At 48.4% G+C, this 20,293-nt stretch overlaps 1 protein-coding gene across 1 annotated transcript in view; it reads right to left on the reverse strand.

The window, feature by feature from the left end:
• The window catches only part of LOC147115009 (adenosine deaminase-like), a 197,843-nt gene extending 178,367 nt beyond the window's left edge, over window positions 1-19,476 (reverse strand). The window contains exons 1-2 of the mRNA XM_085993209.1: window positions 19,144-19,476; window positions 9,968-10,029 (exon numbers count right to left, since the gene is read on the reverse strand). Coding sequence (XP_085849335.1) covers window positions 9,968-10,029; window positions 19,144-19,251 — 170 coding nt within the window. The 5' untranslated portion in view covers window positions 19,252-19,476. The remainder of the gene's footprint in view (window positions 1-9,967; window positions 10,030-19,143) is intronic.
• Window positions 19,477-20,293: the final 817 nt, after the last annotated feature.

Here is a 20,293-nt window from a genome sequence, read left to right on the forward strand (position 1 = left end):
TATCTACTGCATTACCATTGTCTACTCGCTCTGTTACCTCTTCAAAAAATTCAATAAGGTTGGCTAAGCAAGACTTTCCCTTTTGAAATCCATGTTGCCTAGTCATTATTATATTTTTGGTTTCTAGATGTTCTTCTATTTTCTCCTTCTATAATTCCCTGGGCATGTTCTAGCCGCCTTCTTAAATATTGGTATTACGTTAGCTATCCACCAGTCCTCTGGAACTACACCTTTTTCTAATGAATTATTAAATATGCGTAGTAATGCCTCTGCTACCTCTTCCCTAGATTCTTTTAAAATGCGTGGGTGTAATCCATCTGGACCAGGGGTCTTATCCTATTTGAGTTTGATTAATGTATTTATTATATCTCCTTTATTTATTTTAAATACACTTATCTCATTACTAATCTCACCATCCAATGTCATGTCCACCTGTTCTATCTCCCTGGTAAATACTGAAACAAAATAATTATTTAATATTTCTGCCATCTCTCTATCGTTAGCTGTGGTATTGTCCTGACTATCCCTCAATGGCCCTATTCCCATCCCAACCTTTTTTTTATTGATGTGCCTATAAAATATTTTACTATTTTGTTTTATGTTCCTTGATAATTTAATTTCCTAGTTCCTCTTTGCCTCCTTAATTATGTTTTTTGACTTCTCTCCTAATCTTTTCAGGTACTTCATAGAGTTATAGGGGGTGATTTTGCCAGCCCAGGGGAGGCGGGTAAGGAGGTGGTACCCATCCCGCCCCCAACCCGCCTCCATGCCATCTTCCCAGGAGGTGGGTGCCCAACCCACACCAGGTCCCGTCTCCTCGAGGCAGAAAGGGAATTAGTGCCAATTAACTGACTGTTAACAGGTAGTTAACAGGCAGTTTTTTGGAGAATCCCTATTTTCAGCCCTGAAGGGTGGGCTTCCCAACGGCTCCGAACCACATCAGGGTCAGCGAGGTGGGCCGTCGGTCTGCAGGGGTCGGAGGGGTCGAGATGTCAGGCGTGCAAGTGAGTGATGAGTGCAAGTGTGGAGAGGTAAATGTGTGAGGTGAGTGTGAAGTGTTTTAATAAGTTTTACCTACCTTTACTTCTTCCTGCAGGCTTCATCCCTTCAGGTCTCAGGAGTCCCTCAGCTCACCGGCACAGAAAGCAGAATGGCCGCTGACCTGTCAAAAGTTGCAGCCTTCTGCTTTCTGCTCAGGGGAGTGATGTAATAAAACTCACTACGCACTTGGTTTGAGTATAAAGCAAAGCTTTAATCAACTTGTTTCAGAACATGGAGGTCTAGTTGTACTTCACTAGTTCCTGTCTTACAAAATGTCCCTGGGCAAGCTGGGCCCACGCCCGAGTATTTATACTCCTTGGACGGCGCCACCAGCTGGCCGTCCAGTGTTATTTCATGAGTAGTTTCTTTATGATGATGAGATTTATAACAGGGAGCTCTCTAACTGAGTCTGAGTGGAAGGGCTCAACTTAGAGGAGGCTGCAGCTTTTGACAGTTCAGCGGCCATTCTGCTTTCTGTGCCGGTGAGCTGAGGGACTCCCAAGAACTGAAGGAAGGAAGCTTGCAGGAGAAAGTAAAGATAAGTAAAACTTATTAAAACACTTTACACTTACCTCACACACTTACCTCTACACACATGCACCCATCACTCACCTGCACAACGGACATCTCGATCCCTCCAACCCCTGCTGACCGACGGTCCACCTCGCTAACTTGGCGTGGTTCGGAGCCATCGGAGAGCCCACACTTTAGGGCTAAAAATAGGAATTAGGCAAAAAACTGCCTGTTGACTACTTGTTAACAGGCAGTTAATTGGCACTAATCCCCTTCCCGCCTCGGGGAGGCGGCTCCCAGCACAGGTCGGGTACCTGCCTCCTGGAGCATTGGCACGGAGGCGGGTTGGGGGCGGGATGGGTTCTTGCCCCCGATTCTGCAATTTTCCCACCACTCCTGCCTCCAAACCCGCCTCCTCGGGGCTTGGAAAATTGAGCCCTTTGCCTCTATTTATAAAGCCCAGGATCCCATATGCATTATTAACTGCTTTGTTAACCTGTCCTGCCACCTTCAAAGATTTGTGCACAAACACCCCAAGGTCTCTCTGTTCTTGCATCCCCTTTAAAATTGTACCATTTATTATGTATGTTCTCTCCAAATTCTTCCTAACAAAATGTATCATCTCACACTTCTCTGTATTGAATTTCATCTGCCATGTGTCCGCCCATTCCATCAGCCTACTTATGTCTTCTTGAAGTCTATTACTGTCTTCCTCACAGTTTACTACACTTTGGATCATCTGCAAATTTTGAAATTGTGCCCTGTACTCCCAAGTCCAATTCATTAATGTATATTGAAAACAGCAGTGGTCCTAGTACTGAACCCTGGGGAACATCTCTGTATACCTCCCTCCAATCCGAAAAACAGCCATTCACCACAAATCTCTCTTTACTAGCCCTTACACAGTTTTGTATCCATGCTGCTACTGCCCCTTTTCCCCCATGGGCTTCAATTTTGCTAACATACCTAATATATGGTGCTTTACCTTTTGAAAGTCCATGGCCTAGAAATTCAGTTGCGTTCGCCAGCCGTTAGCGCCATAAGAGGAGTAGGTTTCGAGCGCTAGGCACTTTGCGCCCGGGCGCAGAGCAATCTGCGCCTACGCCCAACTTCAGTTGACATTTTGCGCCGGCGCAAAGTGTTTGCGCCCGCTCAGCTGCGCGCGCACCTTATGACGTCATTTTGTCGTGCAACGCCGTTTGTGCGCCCCAAACCGGAACTTCAGTGGCGCCCGCCCAATGTGGGCGTGGCGCTGTTAAGAACTGTGAAGTGGAACGCAGCAGAGGCCCTGCGGGCCTCGGGGAGCGCTAATTAAAGGGCACTTAGACTGAGGTATAAAGGCCAGCCATTTTGCTGCAATGACTTTAGTGCTTTGGATTTCTGGACAGAGACCAAGGAACAGACCTTACTGATTTGGGACAACATAGGAGAGGTATTTTTGGCTTCTGGCCAGAGCTTGGAAATTTGACTCATTGTGATTTGACTGTTTGCAAGTATATTATGGGGGCTGCATGGGGTTCCAACCCTCAGTTCCAGCATTATGTGCGAAGGGCTCGCAGACGCTGTGTGAGAGGGGCAGCCATGCCTAGACGCAGAGGGGCCATCAGGCGTCGGCAATGTAGGCCTTACCCACTCAGGGAATACCGGCAGCAGGTGTCCTATCTCACCATGACTGCCGCGCATTGTGTGAAGAGGCTGCGCTTCAGAAGGGAGGTGGTTGCAGAGATCTGCCAGCTGCTTCACAGAGATCTGCGTCCACAGCTGATGTGCAGGACGTCTCTGTCGGTGGAAGTGAAGGTCACGGTGGCTCTGAACTTTTATGCAAGCGGCTCCTTCCAAGCTGCTGCTGGGGACATAGCGAACATCTCCCAGTTCGCCGTGCATCGCTGCATCCGGCAGGTCACCGATGCCCTTTTCGCAAGGAGACACCAATTCATCTCCTTCCCCATGACCCTAGAGAGGCAGGAGCAGCGTGCAGTCGGATTTGCCAGGATCGCCGACTTCCCCATGGTGCAGGGCACCATTGACTGCATGCATGTGGCTATGCGGGCACCTATCGACAATGCCGAGGATTACCGCAACCGGAAGGGCTACCATTCCCTCAATGTACAGCTGGTGTGTGACCACAGGCAGCGCATCCTAGCTGTCAATGCCCACTTTCCAGGAAGCAGCCACGATGCATTTATCCTGCGCCAGACTACTGTGACTGACATGTTCCAGGCACAGCCTCCCCCAAGGGGATGGCTTATCGGGGACAAGGGCTACCCTTTGTGTACATGGCTCATGACCCCGCTCCGCGCGCCCAGGACCCCTGCTGAGGAGGCATACAATGAAAGCCATCAAGCCACAAGGAACATCATAGAGCAAACGATTGGCGTCCTCAAGCAACGGTTCCGCTGCCTGGATCGTTCCGGCGGATCTCTACAGTATTCGCCGGATAGAGTCTCCCAGTTCGTCGTCGTTTGCTGCATGCTGCACAACCTGGCTATCCGCAGGACTCAGGCACTGCCACCTCACGTTGGACCACCACCTCAGGAGGAGGAGCAGGAGGAGCATGAGGAGGAGGAGGAGGAGTACCAGCCCAGGAGGGAGCCACAAGGTCCAAGGGCCGTCCGCCGGCGGCTTATTGAACGACACTTCTAGGCCCCCTGTCAGGGAATGGCTTGTGGCAATGAACGCACCTGAATGCAGCCGCTCCGCAAGCCCTCAGCCGGTTAACGCAACAACCACTTGAAACATGACACATGGACAAGCTGAATAAATAAAAAGCTTTATTTAACAAACTCAGGGCCCTTCCCACATGAAACACAAAAACAGACAAGACCCCCAAAAAACAGTCAAAAACATATCTCACTCCCACAACCTGGGGAGGAATAACAAAACTTGTCCATCCAATTGGCCTTCATCCTCGGCCTTACCAAGACAAACCCCCCCATACAGAACACAAACACCCCCATCTAAAAAAACATTTGCCATCATCTTCGGCCTTACCAAAATAAACCCCCCCCATACAGAACACAAACACCCCCATATAAAAAAACATTTGGCAACACACTCTACTTGGTGTGCCGAGAGGGCGAGTCCTTGTGCAGGCTTCTCCGGCCCCTGCCCGACCTGCTGCTCCGCCTCAACCTGGGCCCTGTGGGTGTTGCAAGGCTGGGGGAAGGCTCCTGAGGGGCACAAAGCGTGACGGCAGATGCCCTTGGGGGTCGGCCTAGATGAGGTCCGGCCCTGGAGGGGCCGGCTGCTGACTGCTGCAGCTGTGGCTGGGCAGCATCAGTCTCTCCAGCAGCTCGTCGCACCTTGGCTGGGGGAGTGGCAGTGGCAGCTGCAGCAATGGGGGCAAGCTGGCTGATGCCAGGCGCTCGCTGGTCGCCAGAGACACTGGCACTCGGCCGGGCTGGCACTGCAGCAAGCGCAGCAATCTGGTGAAGGCCAGGCCGCTGTGCTGCAGCAGCGCGGCGGGTGCCCTGGCGATGCGTCCGTGACACAGCGAGTGTGGCAGAAGTGAGTGCTCGTACTGCCCTGGTCTGTGCCCGCATCAGACCAGCCAGTGTCTGCACGGCACCACTCATGAACTCTCGACTCGTGTCCTGTGCTGCCGCGAGTTGTTCGACACCCCTGGCCTGTGAGTCCCCGAAATCGGCCACACTATGAGCCAGGGACTCAATGGCCTGAGGCAACTGTCCCACAACCCCCATGAACTCGGTGTGGCGCCGCTCCGAATCCGCGGACATTTGATCAAGGAGGCGCACCTCCTGGGCGAGGACCGTCTCCGGACTGGAGGCCGGACTCTCCCTCTGGGGAGAAGGCCGCCGAGCTGGCCGACCCTTCCCGCGTGGCTGGACGCCACTGGGCCCAGCAACTGCCCTCCCCTGCAACACTTAACCCCTCTGGGGAGAAGGCAGCCGTGCTGCCCGACCCTTCCCGCGTGGCTGGACGCCACTGGGCACAGGAGCTACACCCGCCTGCAACACTTCCCCCTGGCTCTCCTCCAGGCAAGACGTGTCCCCTCCATTGCCATCCCCTGGCGCGGATGAGGGTTCCCCCGATGTGCCGCCTTCCTCTTGGTCCTCGTCGTCCTCCTCTTCCGAGGGACTGACACTCGCAGCTTCAGGGACCTCCTCCTCACCAGCTGAAAGCAGGAAGGCGCAAGAGTAGCTTTAGAGTGAGGACAGGGCGTCAGCGAGGGAGGCATGAGTGGTGGCATTATGCGCATTGGTGGGACAGTGGCAAAGGATGTAGATCTGAAGCGCAAGGGGAACGAGAGAGGTCCAAACGGTCATGTCCTTACCATTGGGGCCCAGCACAGGGTCGGCATCTCCAATAGCAACGGGGCCAATCACCCGGGCACGCATGAGTCGAGCCACGTGCTCCTCCAGGTCACCGAGCTCCTGGAACTGGACACGGCCTCCCCCGGTGACAGTCCGGCTCTTCAGATTCTGCACCAGCTTGGCCTGCAAGAGAAAGGACGGCCTCTAAGTACAGTGTGGTGCCCTGTTGTTGTGTGCACTGCCTCCCATGGTCGAATAGCTTGGCCAGTGTGGTGCCCTGTTGTTGTGTGCACTGCCTCCCATGGTCGAATAGCTTGGCCTGTGTGGTGCCCTGTTGTTGTGTGCACTGCCTCCCATGGTCGAATAGCTTGGCCAGTGTGTCAAGTGCAGAAAGTGCTACTGATGATCATGCCAGTGCCATAGCTGCTGGAGGAGGGCTGGCCATTAGGCCTTTGAGGTCCCTTTGCCCATAATGTGAGGTGCACATGCAAGGATGAGGAGGACACTGGAAAGGGTACTCACCCTGACCAACCGAGTGAGGTCGTTGAACTTCTTGCGGCATTGGTCACCAGTCCTGGGGACATCGCTGTTGGCTGTGACCCTCTGGGCGATTTCCCTCCAGGCTCTCCTGTACAGCCTCTTGGGAGCCTTCTTGCCACTGTCCGGGCACAAGATATCTCTTTTCTTCTCCAAACCCCAAGCAGCACCCTCAAAGCATGCTCTGAGAAGCGTTGCGCTCGTTCACGGGCCTTCTGCATGGCTTCAGGCGCTATTTGGGTCCAGCAGCAGTGTTCAGGCCTAGCTGGAGGGCTCCACTATCCAGGGCGTGGCAGCAGACCAAGTCGACCCTTCCCCCTTTAAGAGCTGGCCGGCGTCAGGGTGTCTGCTGTCAATCAAAACATGACCACACCTGCGCTGCGCCCGGCCTCGGTGTTATCACTCTGCACCGCCGGCTTAGCGCCTAAAGATAGGGGTGCAACGCCAGTTTCAGCGCTCGCCCAAACTCCTTGGCCAAAGCTACTGAATATCGGTGAAGTGGCCTCCACTTTCCGGCGGGCGCTAACTTTAGCGCCCGCCCGACTTTACCGCCCCAAAAGTGGTTATACTGAATTTCTAGGCCCATATACACAACATCAACTATACTGCCCTCATCCATCCTCTCTGTTAGCTCATCAAAAATCTCAATCAAGTTAGTCAAATATGATTTGCCCTTAACAAATCCGTGCTGGCCCTCCTTTGTTAATCCATGCTTGTCCAAGTGGCTGTTAATTTTCTCTCGGATTATTGTTTCTAAAAGTTTCCCCACCACTGACGTTAAACTGACTGGCCTGTAATTGCCAGGTTTATTCTTCTCTCCTTTTTTGAACAAGGGTAACATTTGCAATCCTCCAGTCCTTTGGCATCGCCCCTGTATCTAAGGAGGATTGGAAGATTGTGGATGGCACCTCTGTAATTTCTACCCTTACTTCCCTCAGCAACCTTGGATTCATCCCAGCTGGACTGGATGACATATCAGGGGCGATTTTCCCAGCCCCGAGGAGGCAGGTTTGGAGGCGGGACAGTTGGGAAAAATCACAAAAAGTGAGGGCCGGTTCGGAACCTGCCTCCGCGCAATTTTGCCGGAGGTGGGTTTCATGGGTGTGATTCGGTCCCGCCTCCATCAGTCGGGAAGGGTAATTAAGACCCTTAAATAATGGTTAAGGGCCTCTATAATCCTATTTTGCCAGGCCTTTGTTATTTTACCACATTTTCAGCATGTTGCACGGCCCTCCTAAACCACGCCAGCTAATCCTGGCGGGTTGACAACTGGGTGACCTCCTCACAGCTGCAGCTCCACCATTAAAATGGAGCTTACAACAGGGATCAGTTGCAGGTGGCAGAACTTCTGTTCCACAGGTCTTTCAGCACTTTTAGCAGGCCTACCGAAGTCGGAGGTGCTGCAGGTTCTATCTCTCAACTGTGGGACCTCCTTGGAAAACCCTCTCCCAGCTTCGACTGAGCACTTCCCCAACGGAGGTATCTACCAGCAGCATCGGCAGCACGCGAGCACATTGCAGGCCGTGATGCAAGGGATGCACTAATCCTGGCCAGATTTGCATAGGTTGCCCATTGTGGCACATGTGCTTGGCTCCTTCTTAACACATGATAGACAATGGACATGACTCTCTGGCCTCCTTTCACTCTGACCACCAACCTGAGCACACAAGTGTTGCGCAGCCCACAATGTGGAGCTGCATAAGCCAAAATAACAGATGCCATCACGCCAACAGTTTGCCATCACCTAATTTTAATACATTCACACAGGGATGGTATTTCATCAATAAACAGAAACAATCACCCAATCTGCGCACAGGTCTGGAGGTTATATCCCTTGCCAGCTGGACCCACACAGTCTTGGTTTCTTTGGGACGCCTCTTCCTCCCAGATGAGGGGAAGAGCACCTCTCTGCTAGCTCTCGTCCCCTCAACCAGGATACCCAGCGGCTCATCCGAGAACCTCGGGGAGGCCCTTGCCTTGGAGCTGGCCATTCTTCAATGAGATAAAAGTTTGGAGGTGGTGCAGCATTGACCAAAAACCAGTGGAAGAGCCAACACAGCAAGCAGCCCTTAAATGAAGCTGGATAAGTGACATCAGCAGAGGTGAGTTTCAGTCCCAGAAGACTAATTGGCCCAGGGGAACCCACACCTCTGAAATTAACTGGCCAATTAGGGGAAAATTGCAAATTTTTCCCACCTCAGTGGAGGCGGGTTTGGAACCCATCCAAACCAAAACCCGCTTCCAACCAGAAAATCGCACCCACACACTTTAATTCCTGTCAGCCTCTTTAGTACGTCCTCTTTATCTATTTTTATCTCATCCAGTATCCCAGCAACCTCTTCATTTACTATAGCTTTGGCAAAGTCCTCTTCCTTGGTAAAAACCGATGCAAAGTACTCATTTAGTGCCTCAGCTATGCATTCTGCCTCCACCAATAGTTTTCCATTTTGATCCCTAATCGGGCCCACCACTCCTCTGGCAACCGTTTTACTGTTAATATGCCTATAGAAGACCTTTGGATTCCCTGTGTTGTTAGCCCCTTTTATGTTATTTTACACACCGTCCGATTTTTGGTATTGCTGAGAATCATAAAAAATTTGTATCACTGTCTTAGTCTTGCACCTCTCTTTGTCTTAAGCCTTCTCTCACTCTCTGGTTTTCTATTTGTGGTGTCTTGCATCACTCTTGCTAATTATGTTGTATTGTCTCACTCTTTTTGCAAGTCTCCCTTTTCTCATTGTTTGCAGCCCCTCTAGTCTCTTCTCTCTTTCATATGTCTCCAATGTTTCTGTGTGGCTCTAAACATGTTCCTTTACTGATATGTGCAATAGCTACTTTTTTAAGGCCTACGCTACTCGGGTAAATGGCGGGGTTGGGGGGAGGTGGGCAACACATACTCTTTTGGAGGTAGTAGCAAGGAAAGGCTGTCAGAGATGAGCTATAAAATGGGTGATTCAGAGAAAAGGTTGTGCTGATGGCCTGGCAAGGGGAGATTATGTGGAGGGATGGGGAGGTTGTAGCCAGGCAAAGCACTGGGTTTGAGTTGAACAGTGGAAAGGAGCAGTTGAAGGTGCAAACTGGGAGGGAATCTGGAACTGGCATGACCTGGGGGGAACTGTGGGAGTGCCAGTGTCTGGAATCACATGATGGGATTGTGATCTGGGACCTGGAGGACTTTAGGATGACTGTGCTCAACCATCACTCATAGGACAATTCACAAGTTGGGGTGTGGAGCACTCAAGGGGGGATTCCCGATGCTGGGAAAACTCAGAAGGTTGGAGATCTGAGCAAGCCAAGGGAGACAGGTGCTGGGGTATGTGGACAGTTGGGAAGAGCTGGAAGCACAGATCATTGGTATGGGAGGAGTGGGGGTGCTAGGCTGGGCTGTCAAAGTAATTGGAAGGGTAAGTGCACTGGAAGGAAGACAGTTGTAGGACACAGGGTGGGCAAGGATAGCAAGAATCACTGAAGTGGGAGATGGGAAACTGGAAGAAATAATCTTGCTGATACTCTTTCCATACCTAAGAGTGATAATGAAGTGTTTACTTATTTATTTTGCACACAGAAACATAAATGGGAAAAATGCACATTAAATCACATACTTGGCAAAGTGCAAAATAGTTTTAAGTCTTATGGCTCCGTCCAGATGCACATGAAGTTCAACCTGTAAAAGAGAATTGACATAACATAATGTTTGTCAAATCAGGAAATCCCCCCTCCCACCACTTCAACAGCATGTGCCAGAGTCCTCAAAAATCATTATTAAGGCTAAGCTAGAAAAGCACACATTAAGAATTTCAGATAAGGGCTTGTGGGAATGTGGAATGCAACATTTTTTTTTTAAAAGGCACGCCCAATATTAAATGATATCCACAATGTTCATCAATTGTATGACAGAAACCATAAATTGGGCTTAGATCACTTCTGGAGCAAGCAACAAATAATTTCATTAATGTCAATATATATTCAAAAGACAATTAAAACAACAAAGCTATATAGCACATACATAGAAGTGGGGTGTTCACTGATGATTGCGCATGTCCAGTTCCATTCGCAACTCCTCAGATGATGAAGCAGTCCATGCCCACATGCAGCAAGAACTGGATAACATTTAGGCTTGGGCTGATAAGTGGCAAGTAACATTCGGCGACACAAGTGCCAGGCAATGACTATCTCCAACAAGAGGGAGTCTAACCACCGCCCATTGACGTTCAATTGCATTACCATCACTGAATCTCCCACTATCAACATCCTGGAGTCACCATTGACCAGAAACTTAACTGGAACAGCCATATAAATACTGTGGCTATAAGAGCAGGTCAGAGGCTGGGCATTCTGTGGCGAGTGTCTCAACTCCTGACTCCCCAAAGCCTTTCCACCATCCCTGGAGTGTGATGGAATACTCTCCACTTGCCTGGATGAGTGCAGCTCCAACAACACTCGAAGCTCGACACCATCCAGGACAAAGCAGCCTGCTTGATTGGTATCCCATCCACTACCTTAAACATTCATGGTAACACCATCACCTCCAAGTTCCCCTCCAAGTCACACACCATCCTGACTTGGAAATATATTGCCATTCCTTCATCGTCACCGGGTCAAAGTCCTGGATCTCCCTCCCTAACAGTACTGTGGGAGTACCTTCATGGACTGCAGTGGTTCAAGAAGGCGGCTCACCATCACCTTCTCAAGTGCATTTGGGAATGAGCAATAAATGTTGGCCTTGCCAGCGATGTCCACATCCCAGGAACGAATAAAAGAAGTACCAACCAATTGAGGCACCCCACAGCCTCTACCTCCTGTTGTCATGGTGCCTGTAAATTATTGGCCAGTATTGTCTGCTGTGAGCAGGAATTGTTGCAATGTCAGGAATCTGTGCCCACAATTTGCAGTGGCATTCCATCACTTACAGCAGACATTGGCTATGATAAATTGACCCTTAGTGTTAGGGGATTAAATACGTGGGGTTACGGGGATAGGGTGGGATATGTGTCGGTGCAGGCTCGATGGGCCGAAATGGCCTCTATCTGCACTGTAGATTCTGTGATTCTGTGATTCTGTGATTAGGAAGTAGAAGCTGGGAAAGAAACCAGGAGTGGTTCTTTGGGGGTGAAAGAGAGGAGTCAGCAGGTCCAGCATGAAATGGGTGAAACGGGAGTGCAGCAACGTGAACTGGGAGGGTGGTGGCAGGGGGAGGAAAGCGCCAGCATGAAATTAGCAAAGGCGCAAAGTGCCAGTTTGAACTGAAATGCTGGAAGATGCACCAAATAAGGTGTCAAATTCAAAATGTTCCGGGGAAGCATGCTCTTAGACTCCCCTATCCCCAGAAAATAAATATTGCACTCGGAACAGCTTTTAAAACTCACATGTACTTAAAGTGCAAAGGAATATTGGGTATATCTAGCTTAAGTTAGAAGCCTGTGTTCCATGGCACTTTCACATATTGTAGGCTTATATTTAAGGTATTTTGTAGTGGTCAGCTTTTTTGGGAACTGAGTTTTTTTTCTAAAGCTGTTGATCAGCTTTTGGCAGCTTTCTAGTCTAATGTATATGCCAGTAATAAATAAGTGTTAAATGAGTGCAATCACATTGAGTTTAAGCAGACTTTGCTAAGTGGCAGAAAAAGTCTTTTAAGTGCATTTACTGAATTTTAGCGAGTAAATAAGTGAATTATTTGAAGTAAGTTTAATTTTTAGAGTAAATTAAGCTGTTGGGGAGTTGAAACCGGAAGTAGTGTCCGGGTATAAAAAGGGGCGGGCTTAGTGCGGCAGCGCTGAGTGTGGTCGCATTGAGTGTAAGTAGAGTTTGGTAAGTGGCAGAGTTCGGGCAAGTGGGAGGTGAGGGGGTGCTTGTTGTTCTGTTTTGCTTCCCTCTCTCAGGCTAATCCAACACTGCGGACGTGGAGCAATGAGACAATTCAACCGGATAGGTGCCCCCGACAGCTTCCACGAGGGAGGTTGGTGATCAACTGGTTGGCAGGTTCTCTTCCTTCTCTTCTATACCTTTAAGTTGGTAAGTCCTATTAAATAGTGGTGTAATATTATCATCTATATCGGGGCAGAGAGTCTTCATAACTAATAATAAGAAATTTAATTAATTACACAGATATGGGTGAACAGGTGATGTGTCACTGTTGCGAAATGTGGGAGCTGGTGGACCCCATTGAGGCTCATGGTGATTACATTTGCGATAAGTGTTTGCTGCTAGAGGAACTCAAGCTCCATGTTAAAGAGCTTGAGACTGAGCTTCAGACACTGCGACACATCAGGGAGGGGGAGAAGTTCCTGGACTCTATGTTTCAGGAGGTGGTCACACCTATGAAATTAATTACTGCAGATGTAGTCCATGGTCAGGGACAGGACGGTGTGACTACGAGTGAGGAAGGTACATGGATCCAGGATGTAGTGTTGAAGGAGCCGCAGCCCTTGCTCTTGTCAAGCAGGATTGAGGTTCGTACTCCCTGTGAGGGCAGGAGCGGGGACTGCAGGGAGGGTGAGCAACCTGGCCACAGCATCGTGGTGCAGGGGGCCATTCAAGTGGAGGGAGTAAAAAGAAATGTTGTAGTGGTAGGGGATAGTATCATTAGGGGGATAGATAGGGTTCTCTGCAGTCAAGAGCGGGAGTCCCGTAGGCTGTGTTGCCTGCCCGGTGCCAGGTTAAGGACATCTCTTCTGGGCTGGAAAGAAACTTGGAGTGGGAGGGGGAGGATCCAGTTGTCATGGTCCATGTTGGTACAAACGACGTAGATAGGACAAGGAAGAAGGTTCTGTTAAAGGAGTATGAGCAGCTAGGGGTCAAATTAAAAAACAGAACCTCAAGGGTAATAATCTCTGGGTTATTACCGGAGCCACGAGCGAATTTGGCTAGGGTAAATAAAATTAAAGAGTTAAATGCGTGGCTCAAAGACTGGTGTGGGAGAAATGGGTTTTGCTTCTTGGGACACTGGCACCAGTACTGGGACAGGAGGGAGCTGTTCCGTTGGGATGGACTCCACTTGGCCAGTGCTGGGACTAGAGTCCTGGCGAATCATATAACTAGGGCTGTAGAGAGGGCTTTAAACTAATTAGTGGGGGGGAGGTTTCTGGAGAGCAAATAACAGAAATGACAACGGAGAAGGTCATAGACTTAGGTAGCAGTGGGGAAATTAAAAAACAGAACATGTCAGGAAGGGACAGAAGGTATGGAGTAAAAGGTAAAGTAATAAAAAGGGCAAAAGCAGGAACTAAGTGTCACAAAACATCTTTGAAAGTTCTCTATCTGAATGCACATAGCATTCATAACAAAATGAATGAGTTAATGGCACAAATAACTACATATGCGTATGATCTTGTGGCCATTACAGAAACATGGCTGTAGGGTGACCATGACTGGGAATTAAACATACCAGGTTATTTAACAATCAGGAAGGACAGGCAGGAAGGGAGTGGAGGTGGGGTGGCTATGTTAGTAAAGGAAGGAATCACTATAATACAGAGAAATGATATTGGGTCAAAGGAGCAGGATAGTGAAACAGTTTGGGTAGAGATAAGGAATAATAAGGGGAAAAAAACACTAGTAGGCGTAGTCTATAGGCCTCCGAACAGTTGCAACTCTGTTGGACGGAGTATTAATCAGGAAATAGTTGAGGCTTGTAATAAGGGAACAGCTATAATTATGGGGGATTTTAACTATCATATTAACTGGACAAATCAAACTGGTCAGAGCAGCCTTGAGGATGAGTTCATTGAGTGTATTAGGGATGGGTTTCTTGAGCAGTATGTAACTGAACCGACCAGGGGGCAAGCAACCTTAGATTTGGTCCTGTGTAATGAGACAGGATTAATTAAAAATGTCCAAGTAAAGGATCCCCTTGGAATGGTTGAATTCCATATTCAGGTAGAGGGTGAGAAGGTTGGATCTCAAACAAGCGTGCTGAGCTTGAATAAAGGAGACTATGAAGGTATGAGAGCGGAATTGATTAGAGTGGACTGGGAAAATAGATTAAAGGGTAAGACGGTACATGATCAGTGGTGTACATTTAAGGAGTTATTTTACAACTTCCAAAAAATATATATTCCACTGAGGAAAAAAGAGTGTAAAAGAAAAGATAGCCATCCGTGGCTAACTAAAGTAATTAAGGATAGTATCCGACTAAAAACAAGGGCATATAAGGTAGCCAAATCTAGTGGGAGGATAGAAGATTGGGAAGTCTTTAAAAGACAGCAAAAAATAACTAAAAGATTGATTAAGAAAGGGAAGATAGATTATGAAAGTAAATTAGCAAAAATATAAAAACGGATAGCAAAAGTTTCTATAGTTATATAAAAAGAAAAAGGGTGGCTAAAGTAAATGTTGGTTACTTAGAGGATGAGACTGGGAAATTAATGGTGGGAAACATGGAGATGGCAATAACGCTGAACAAATATTTTGTATCAGTCTTTACAGTAGAGGACACTAAGAATATCCCAACACTGGACAAACAGGGGGCTCTAGGGGGAGAGGAGCTAAATACGATTAAAATCACTAAGGAAGTGGTACTTGGTAAAATAATGGGACTTAAGCTGGATAAATCCCCTGGACCTGATGGCTTACATCCTAGGGTCTTGAGGGAAGTGGCGGTAGGGATTGTGGATGCATTGGTAATAATTTTCCAAAACTCCCTGGACTCAGCAAAGGTCCCGGCAGATTGGAAAACTGCTAATGTAACACCCTTATTTAAAAAGGGTAGTAGGCAGAAGGCTGGAAACTATAGACCTGTTAGCCTAACATCTGTGGTTGGTAAAATGTTAGAGTCCATTATTAAGGAGACAGTAACGGGACATTTGGATAAACATAATTTAATAGGACAAACTCAGCATGGTTTCATGAAGGGGAAGTCATGTTTGACAAATTTGCTTGAGTTCTTTGAGGAAGTAACATGCAGGGTGGATAAAGGAGAACCAGTGGATGTAGTGTATTTAGACTTCCAAAAGGCATTTGACAAGGTGCCACACAAAAGATTATTGCTCAAGATAAAAAAATCACGGGATTGGGGGTAATATTCTGGCGTGGGTGGAGAATTGGCTCTCTAACAGAAAGCAGAGAGTTGGGATAAATGGTTTGTCTCAGACTGGCAATCAGTAACTAGTGGTGTTCCGCAGGGGTCAGTGCTGGGTCCCCAACTCTTTACAATCTATATTAATGATTTGGAGGAGGGGACCGAGTGTAACATATCAAAGTTTGCAGATGATACAAAGATGAGAGGGAAAGTAGTGAGTGAGGAGGACATAAAAAACCTGCAAAGTGACATAGACAGGCTAATAAAGTGGGCAGAGGTTTGGCAGATGGAATACAATACTGGAAAGTGTGAGGTTATGAACTTTGGCAGGAAAAATCAGAGAGCAAGTTATTATCTTAATGGCAAGAAACTGGAAAGTACTGTAGTACAAAGGGATCTGGGGGTCCTGGTGCACGAAACTCAAAAAGTTAGTATGCAGGTGCAGCAAGTGATTAAGAAGGCCAATGGAATGTTGGCTTTTATTGCTAGGGGGATAGAATATAAAAACAGGGAGGTATTGCTGCAGTTATACAAGGTATTGTTGAGACCGCACCTGGAATACTGCATACAGTTTTGGTGTCCATACTTAAGAAAAGACATACTTGCTCTCGAGTCAGTACAAAGAAGGTTCACTCGGTTAATCCCGGGGATAAGGGGGTGGTCATATGAGGAGAGGTTGAGTAGATTGGGACTCTACTCATTGGAGTTCAGAAGAATGAGAGGCAATCTTATTGAAACATATAAGATTGTGAAGGGGCTTGATCGGATGGATGCGGTGAGGATGTTCCCAATGATGGGTGAAACTAGAACTAGTGGGCATAATCTTAAAATAAGGGGCTGCTCTTTCAAAACTGAGATGAGGAGAAACTTCTTCACTCAGAGGGTGGTAGGTTTGTGGAATTTGCTGCCCCAGAAAGCTGTGGAAGCTACATCATTAAATAAATTTAAAACCGAAATAGATAGTTTCCTAGAAGTAAAGGGAATTAAGGGTTACGGGGAGCAGGCAGGAAATTGGACATGAGTCTAGGTTCGGAATGGTCATGGCCCTGTGGGTAGTGGAGCAGGCCCAGGGGCCATGTAGCCTGGTTCTGCTCCTATTTCTTTTGTTCTAATTCTGTGTTAGATTTCAGGAGATGGTTTTATTCCTGTTCCTGGCTGGGGTGGAGATCGCCTTTACAGAAGGTAAGTACTGTAGAAAATATAGGGACAGAGTGATCTCCTGGAAGAGTTTCGATCGCCTAGATGGGTCGGAGAGGAATTTCCCAGATTTTTTCTCCCAAATTGGCCATTGGGTTTTTTATCTGGTTTTTCGCCTCTCCCGGGAGATCACATGGGTTCGGGTGGGATGGAGAGTGATAGTAGATTTGAGGTTAGGATCAGATCAGCCATGATCTTATTGAATGGTGGAGCAGGCTCGAGGGGCCGATTGGCCTACTCCTGCTCCTATTTCTTATGTTCTTATGTTCTTAAAGTTTTTCCAAATTTAAAAGTAATTGGTGTCAGAAATCCAGCCCTGTTGTCCACTTTATTGCTAAGAGTCAAAAACGGTGCAGCATTGAAGTTACACTAATTGGATGGACGCGTCCCATAATTTCCCATCCTCGTCAGGACCATGAGTGTAAACTTATAAAATCACCTCTAGTGTGTCCAAGAAGGTCATTTTTAAATGTTGAAAAGCACAAGTAAAACGATAATTTATATATTCATTACTAGATACTTATTTTATTTCATTTTTTTCATTGGAACCATTTGAAGAAAGTATGCCCATCTTCACAGTAGAGAGCGGGTTGCTCCACAAAATGATTTTTGGTCATCCCAATTTAATGTTAGAATTAGGGTGCACTCACAGTGCAAATGTAGGGCTGAAAATTCAGTAGGGTTAGCGCCCATTTTGCGGCGCTAGAGGGCCTAGCGCCGCAATGATAGCCGTTTCTGAAATTCACTTCGGCGCTGCCATCGGCGTTAGCCGGTTGCGCTGCGCCGGCACCGATGACGTCATCGGTGTGCGCAGCGTCCCGGTTGCCGTGGCAACGCGCCCGAACGCCGAAATTCAGTTGCGGCCGCCTCGCCCGTGGCAGCCGCAACTAAGACTCTGGCAACCGAGTCTTACACAAGTTAGCGCCGGCGCATTAAGGTCGCGCGGCGGCCGGCCGCTTTCCCGCCGGCCGCCTGCACGCACCTCCCTCCCCGGACTCCTCCACCGCCCCCCCCCCGCGGAACAGATGCGTCTGGCCTGCAAGCCCGGCACTTGTCCGAGGTGCCGGGCTCATTTTTGAAAAAATCAAACGGCCAGCAATCGGGTGAAGGCAGCGCCTCCTTAACGGGAGGAGGAGGCCTGCACTTCCCCAGCCGCAATGCGGCACTCAGCGCCCATTGGGAGGCACTCACGCCCGCCAGTAGTGCCGGCAGCCGTCTGGGCGCGGCACTACTGAATTTTTGGCGCGCGCAAGGGAATTAGCACCGGCGCTAAATTTCCGGCGCTGAAGCCCTGGCGCGGCGTCAACTCAATTTCTAGGCCGTAGTGTCAGTATAAAGCAGTTTGGCGTTGCACAAATGCAGTCTGAGGCCTAGAAATTGGGTTTTGGCTTAGCCAGGGCTTTAGCGCCGGAAATTAGTGCTGGCGCTAAGTCCCCTGCGCGCGCCAAAAATTCAGTGGCGCCGCGCCCAAACGGCTGCCGACGCTACTGAAGGGTCTTAGCGCCTGGAAAAGGGCGCTAACTGCCGTTTCGCGCCACAATTCCGGCGCTGCGGCACCCGATGCGGTGCGGCAGGCTGGGGAAGTGCAGGCCTCCTCCTTCCGTTAAGGAGGAGCTGCCTGCACCCGGCCGCGGCCCGCGCAAATCTGCTTAAAAATGAGCCCGGCACCTCGGACAAGTGCCGGGCTTGCATCTGTTCCGGGGGGTGGGGGGAGAGAAGTCCGGGGAGGGAGCTGCGGGCAGGCGGCCGACGGGAAAGCGGCCGGCCGCCGCGGGGCCTTTAATGCGCCGGCGCTAACTGCAGTAAGGCACCTCTGACAAAACGCTGGTTGCGGCTGCCACGGGCGAGGCGGCCGCAACTCAATTTCGGAGTTCGGGCGGGTTACCACGGCAACCAGGATGCTGCGCACACCGATGACATCATCGGTGCCGGCGCAGCGCTACCAGAGCAACGCCGATTTAGGGCCCCAGGGAATTCCACTACTGGCCATAACTCCGGCGCAAGGCCCTCTAGCGCCTCAAATGAGGCGCTAAGGCTACTGAATTTTCAGCCGTGAATCTGGCAATAGCGCTCAACCTAACATTGGAATAAAGCTGAGTGAGACTCCCTGGAACAAGCAGATTCACTTGACATCCCTTGCGGGTCAGTTCAGACTGTGGCATCACCAGGAGACTCAACTTGTGGAGTGAAAGCACATCCTTTAATCAGACAACTCCTGGTCCCTGAAACAAACGCTGCTAACTGTAGAAACACTGCAGCACAGGATATCAAAACAATTACATTCAAAAAGGGTCGTTTTGAAAACTTAAGTTTCATTAAAATAACTCTTTCGAAAGCACTTGTATTGTACTATCTGAAGAGAAACCAATCAAAACATTCACGCAATAAATGCAATCAAAATGTTTTGGATGTAAAATCGGTGAGAGATGGGACTGTCTCCTAAAATAAAACTAACCTAAACAGAACTCTCCTCCTCTTGCCAAAGGGTTGAATTAGAATCTCACATTAGCTCTCGATTTCCTGCACAAATTGCCACCACTTTGAAGTTCCCAGTTTGAACCTTACCTTGGGTTTGCTGAACGGTACTCCTGAGGCTTCCTCTGCCATCCTCAGTCTCTGGAAGTTGAGTGCGAGTAGACGACGCATCATTGAAGTAGAATTTCTTGCTGGCATCAGGCAGATAAAAACACGCCTCTTCCCCTTTCAGTGCTCAAGATGTTGCTGCTCTCTGTGTTTTTAATAAGAAGGATCGATACGCCCAACATTTAACCCTGTCAAGGTCACTTTTTTAATCATCGGTCAAAGACGCCAGAAGAAGCAATATTGTGCACTTACACCACAGCATCTTATCAGTCCAATTCAGTGTTGTCCAACAAGCGAGTCACTTTCCACATGTGGCTAATTGCATTTTGATTAGTAAATACAACACGTAACAGACACCACCGTTGGCCATGTGATCTCACTACTCATATTCACACAGGCATGTTGTACTTTATCCTTTTTGTGCGTTTGCTGGTAAAATTGTATGAAAAGCAGAGTGACATCTTTTAAGGGAAAAGTAGATAAATCTTTTGAAGCACAGGAAGATACAGGACTATGGGGAGAGTTGCGGGGTAGTGGGATTTATTTTGAATTGTTGTAGTTAAAAAATGGCACATACAAATTAGGTTAAATTTACTCCGGTCCTGTAAAATCTATCCTAACGAGTGAACTATTTTCTACATCAGGTCACATAACATAGCAAAACACAACTTCCGTTTTGTGTGTTCCTGCATACCTAAGAACTTGCTGTCATGTTGCTATGTTTTTGATACCTGAATACTATTAATGTAGCACTGCTTATCGCTGTTACGGAAATGCGGAAAATGGAAGAAATTCTTACATTTGTACTAGTGAATCTTCAGTGGTGTGCCACACGACAACTCAAAGCACAGGGGCGTTGGTAAGGAAAGGACTGAACGTTTTGATGGAGAAAGAAATGATGTAAGGTGGGAAGTTGTTTTGTAATGACATTTTTTTAAAGAGAGGAGCATCAAAGAAATAATGGAACTTCAAGGGAACGTCAAATATCTAAGTAACGGAGCTGGAAGAGTGGGTATCAAATAAATAAATAATGGAACATGTAATATCGAATTAAAAGCTGGAATAGCAGATATCACATCAATAAATAATGGAGCTAGAAGAAGAGCATGAAATAATTCATAATGAAGTTGGA

This window comes from Somniosus microcephalus, chromosome 7 (genome assembly GCF_052327205.1).
Source record: "Somniosus microcephalus isolate GS21.2 chromosome 7, FLI_Smic_1.0, whole genome shotgun sequence".
Classification (NCBI taxonomy): domain Eukaryota; kingdom Metazoa; phylum Chordata; class Chondrichthyes; order Squaliformes; family Somniosidae; genus Somniosus; species Somniosus microcephalus.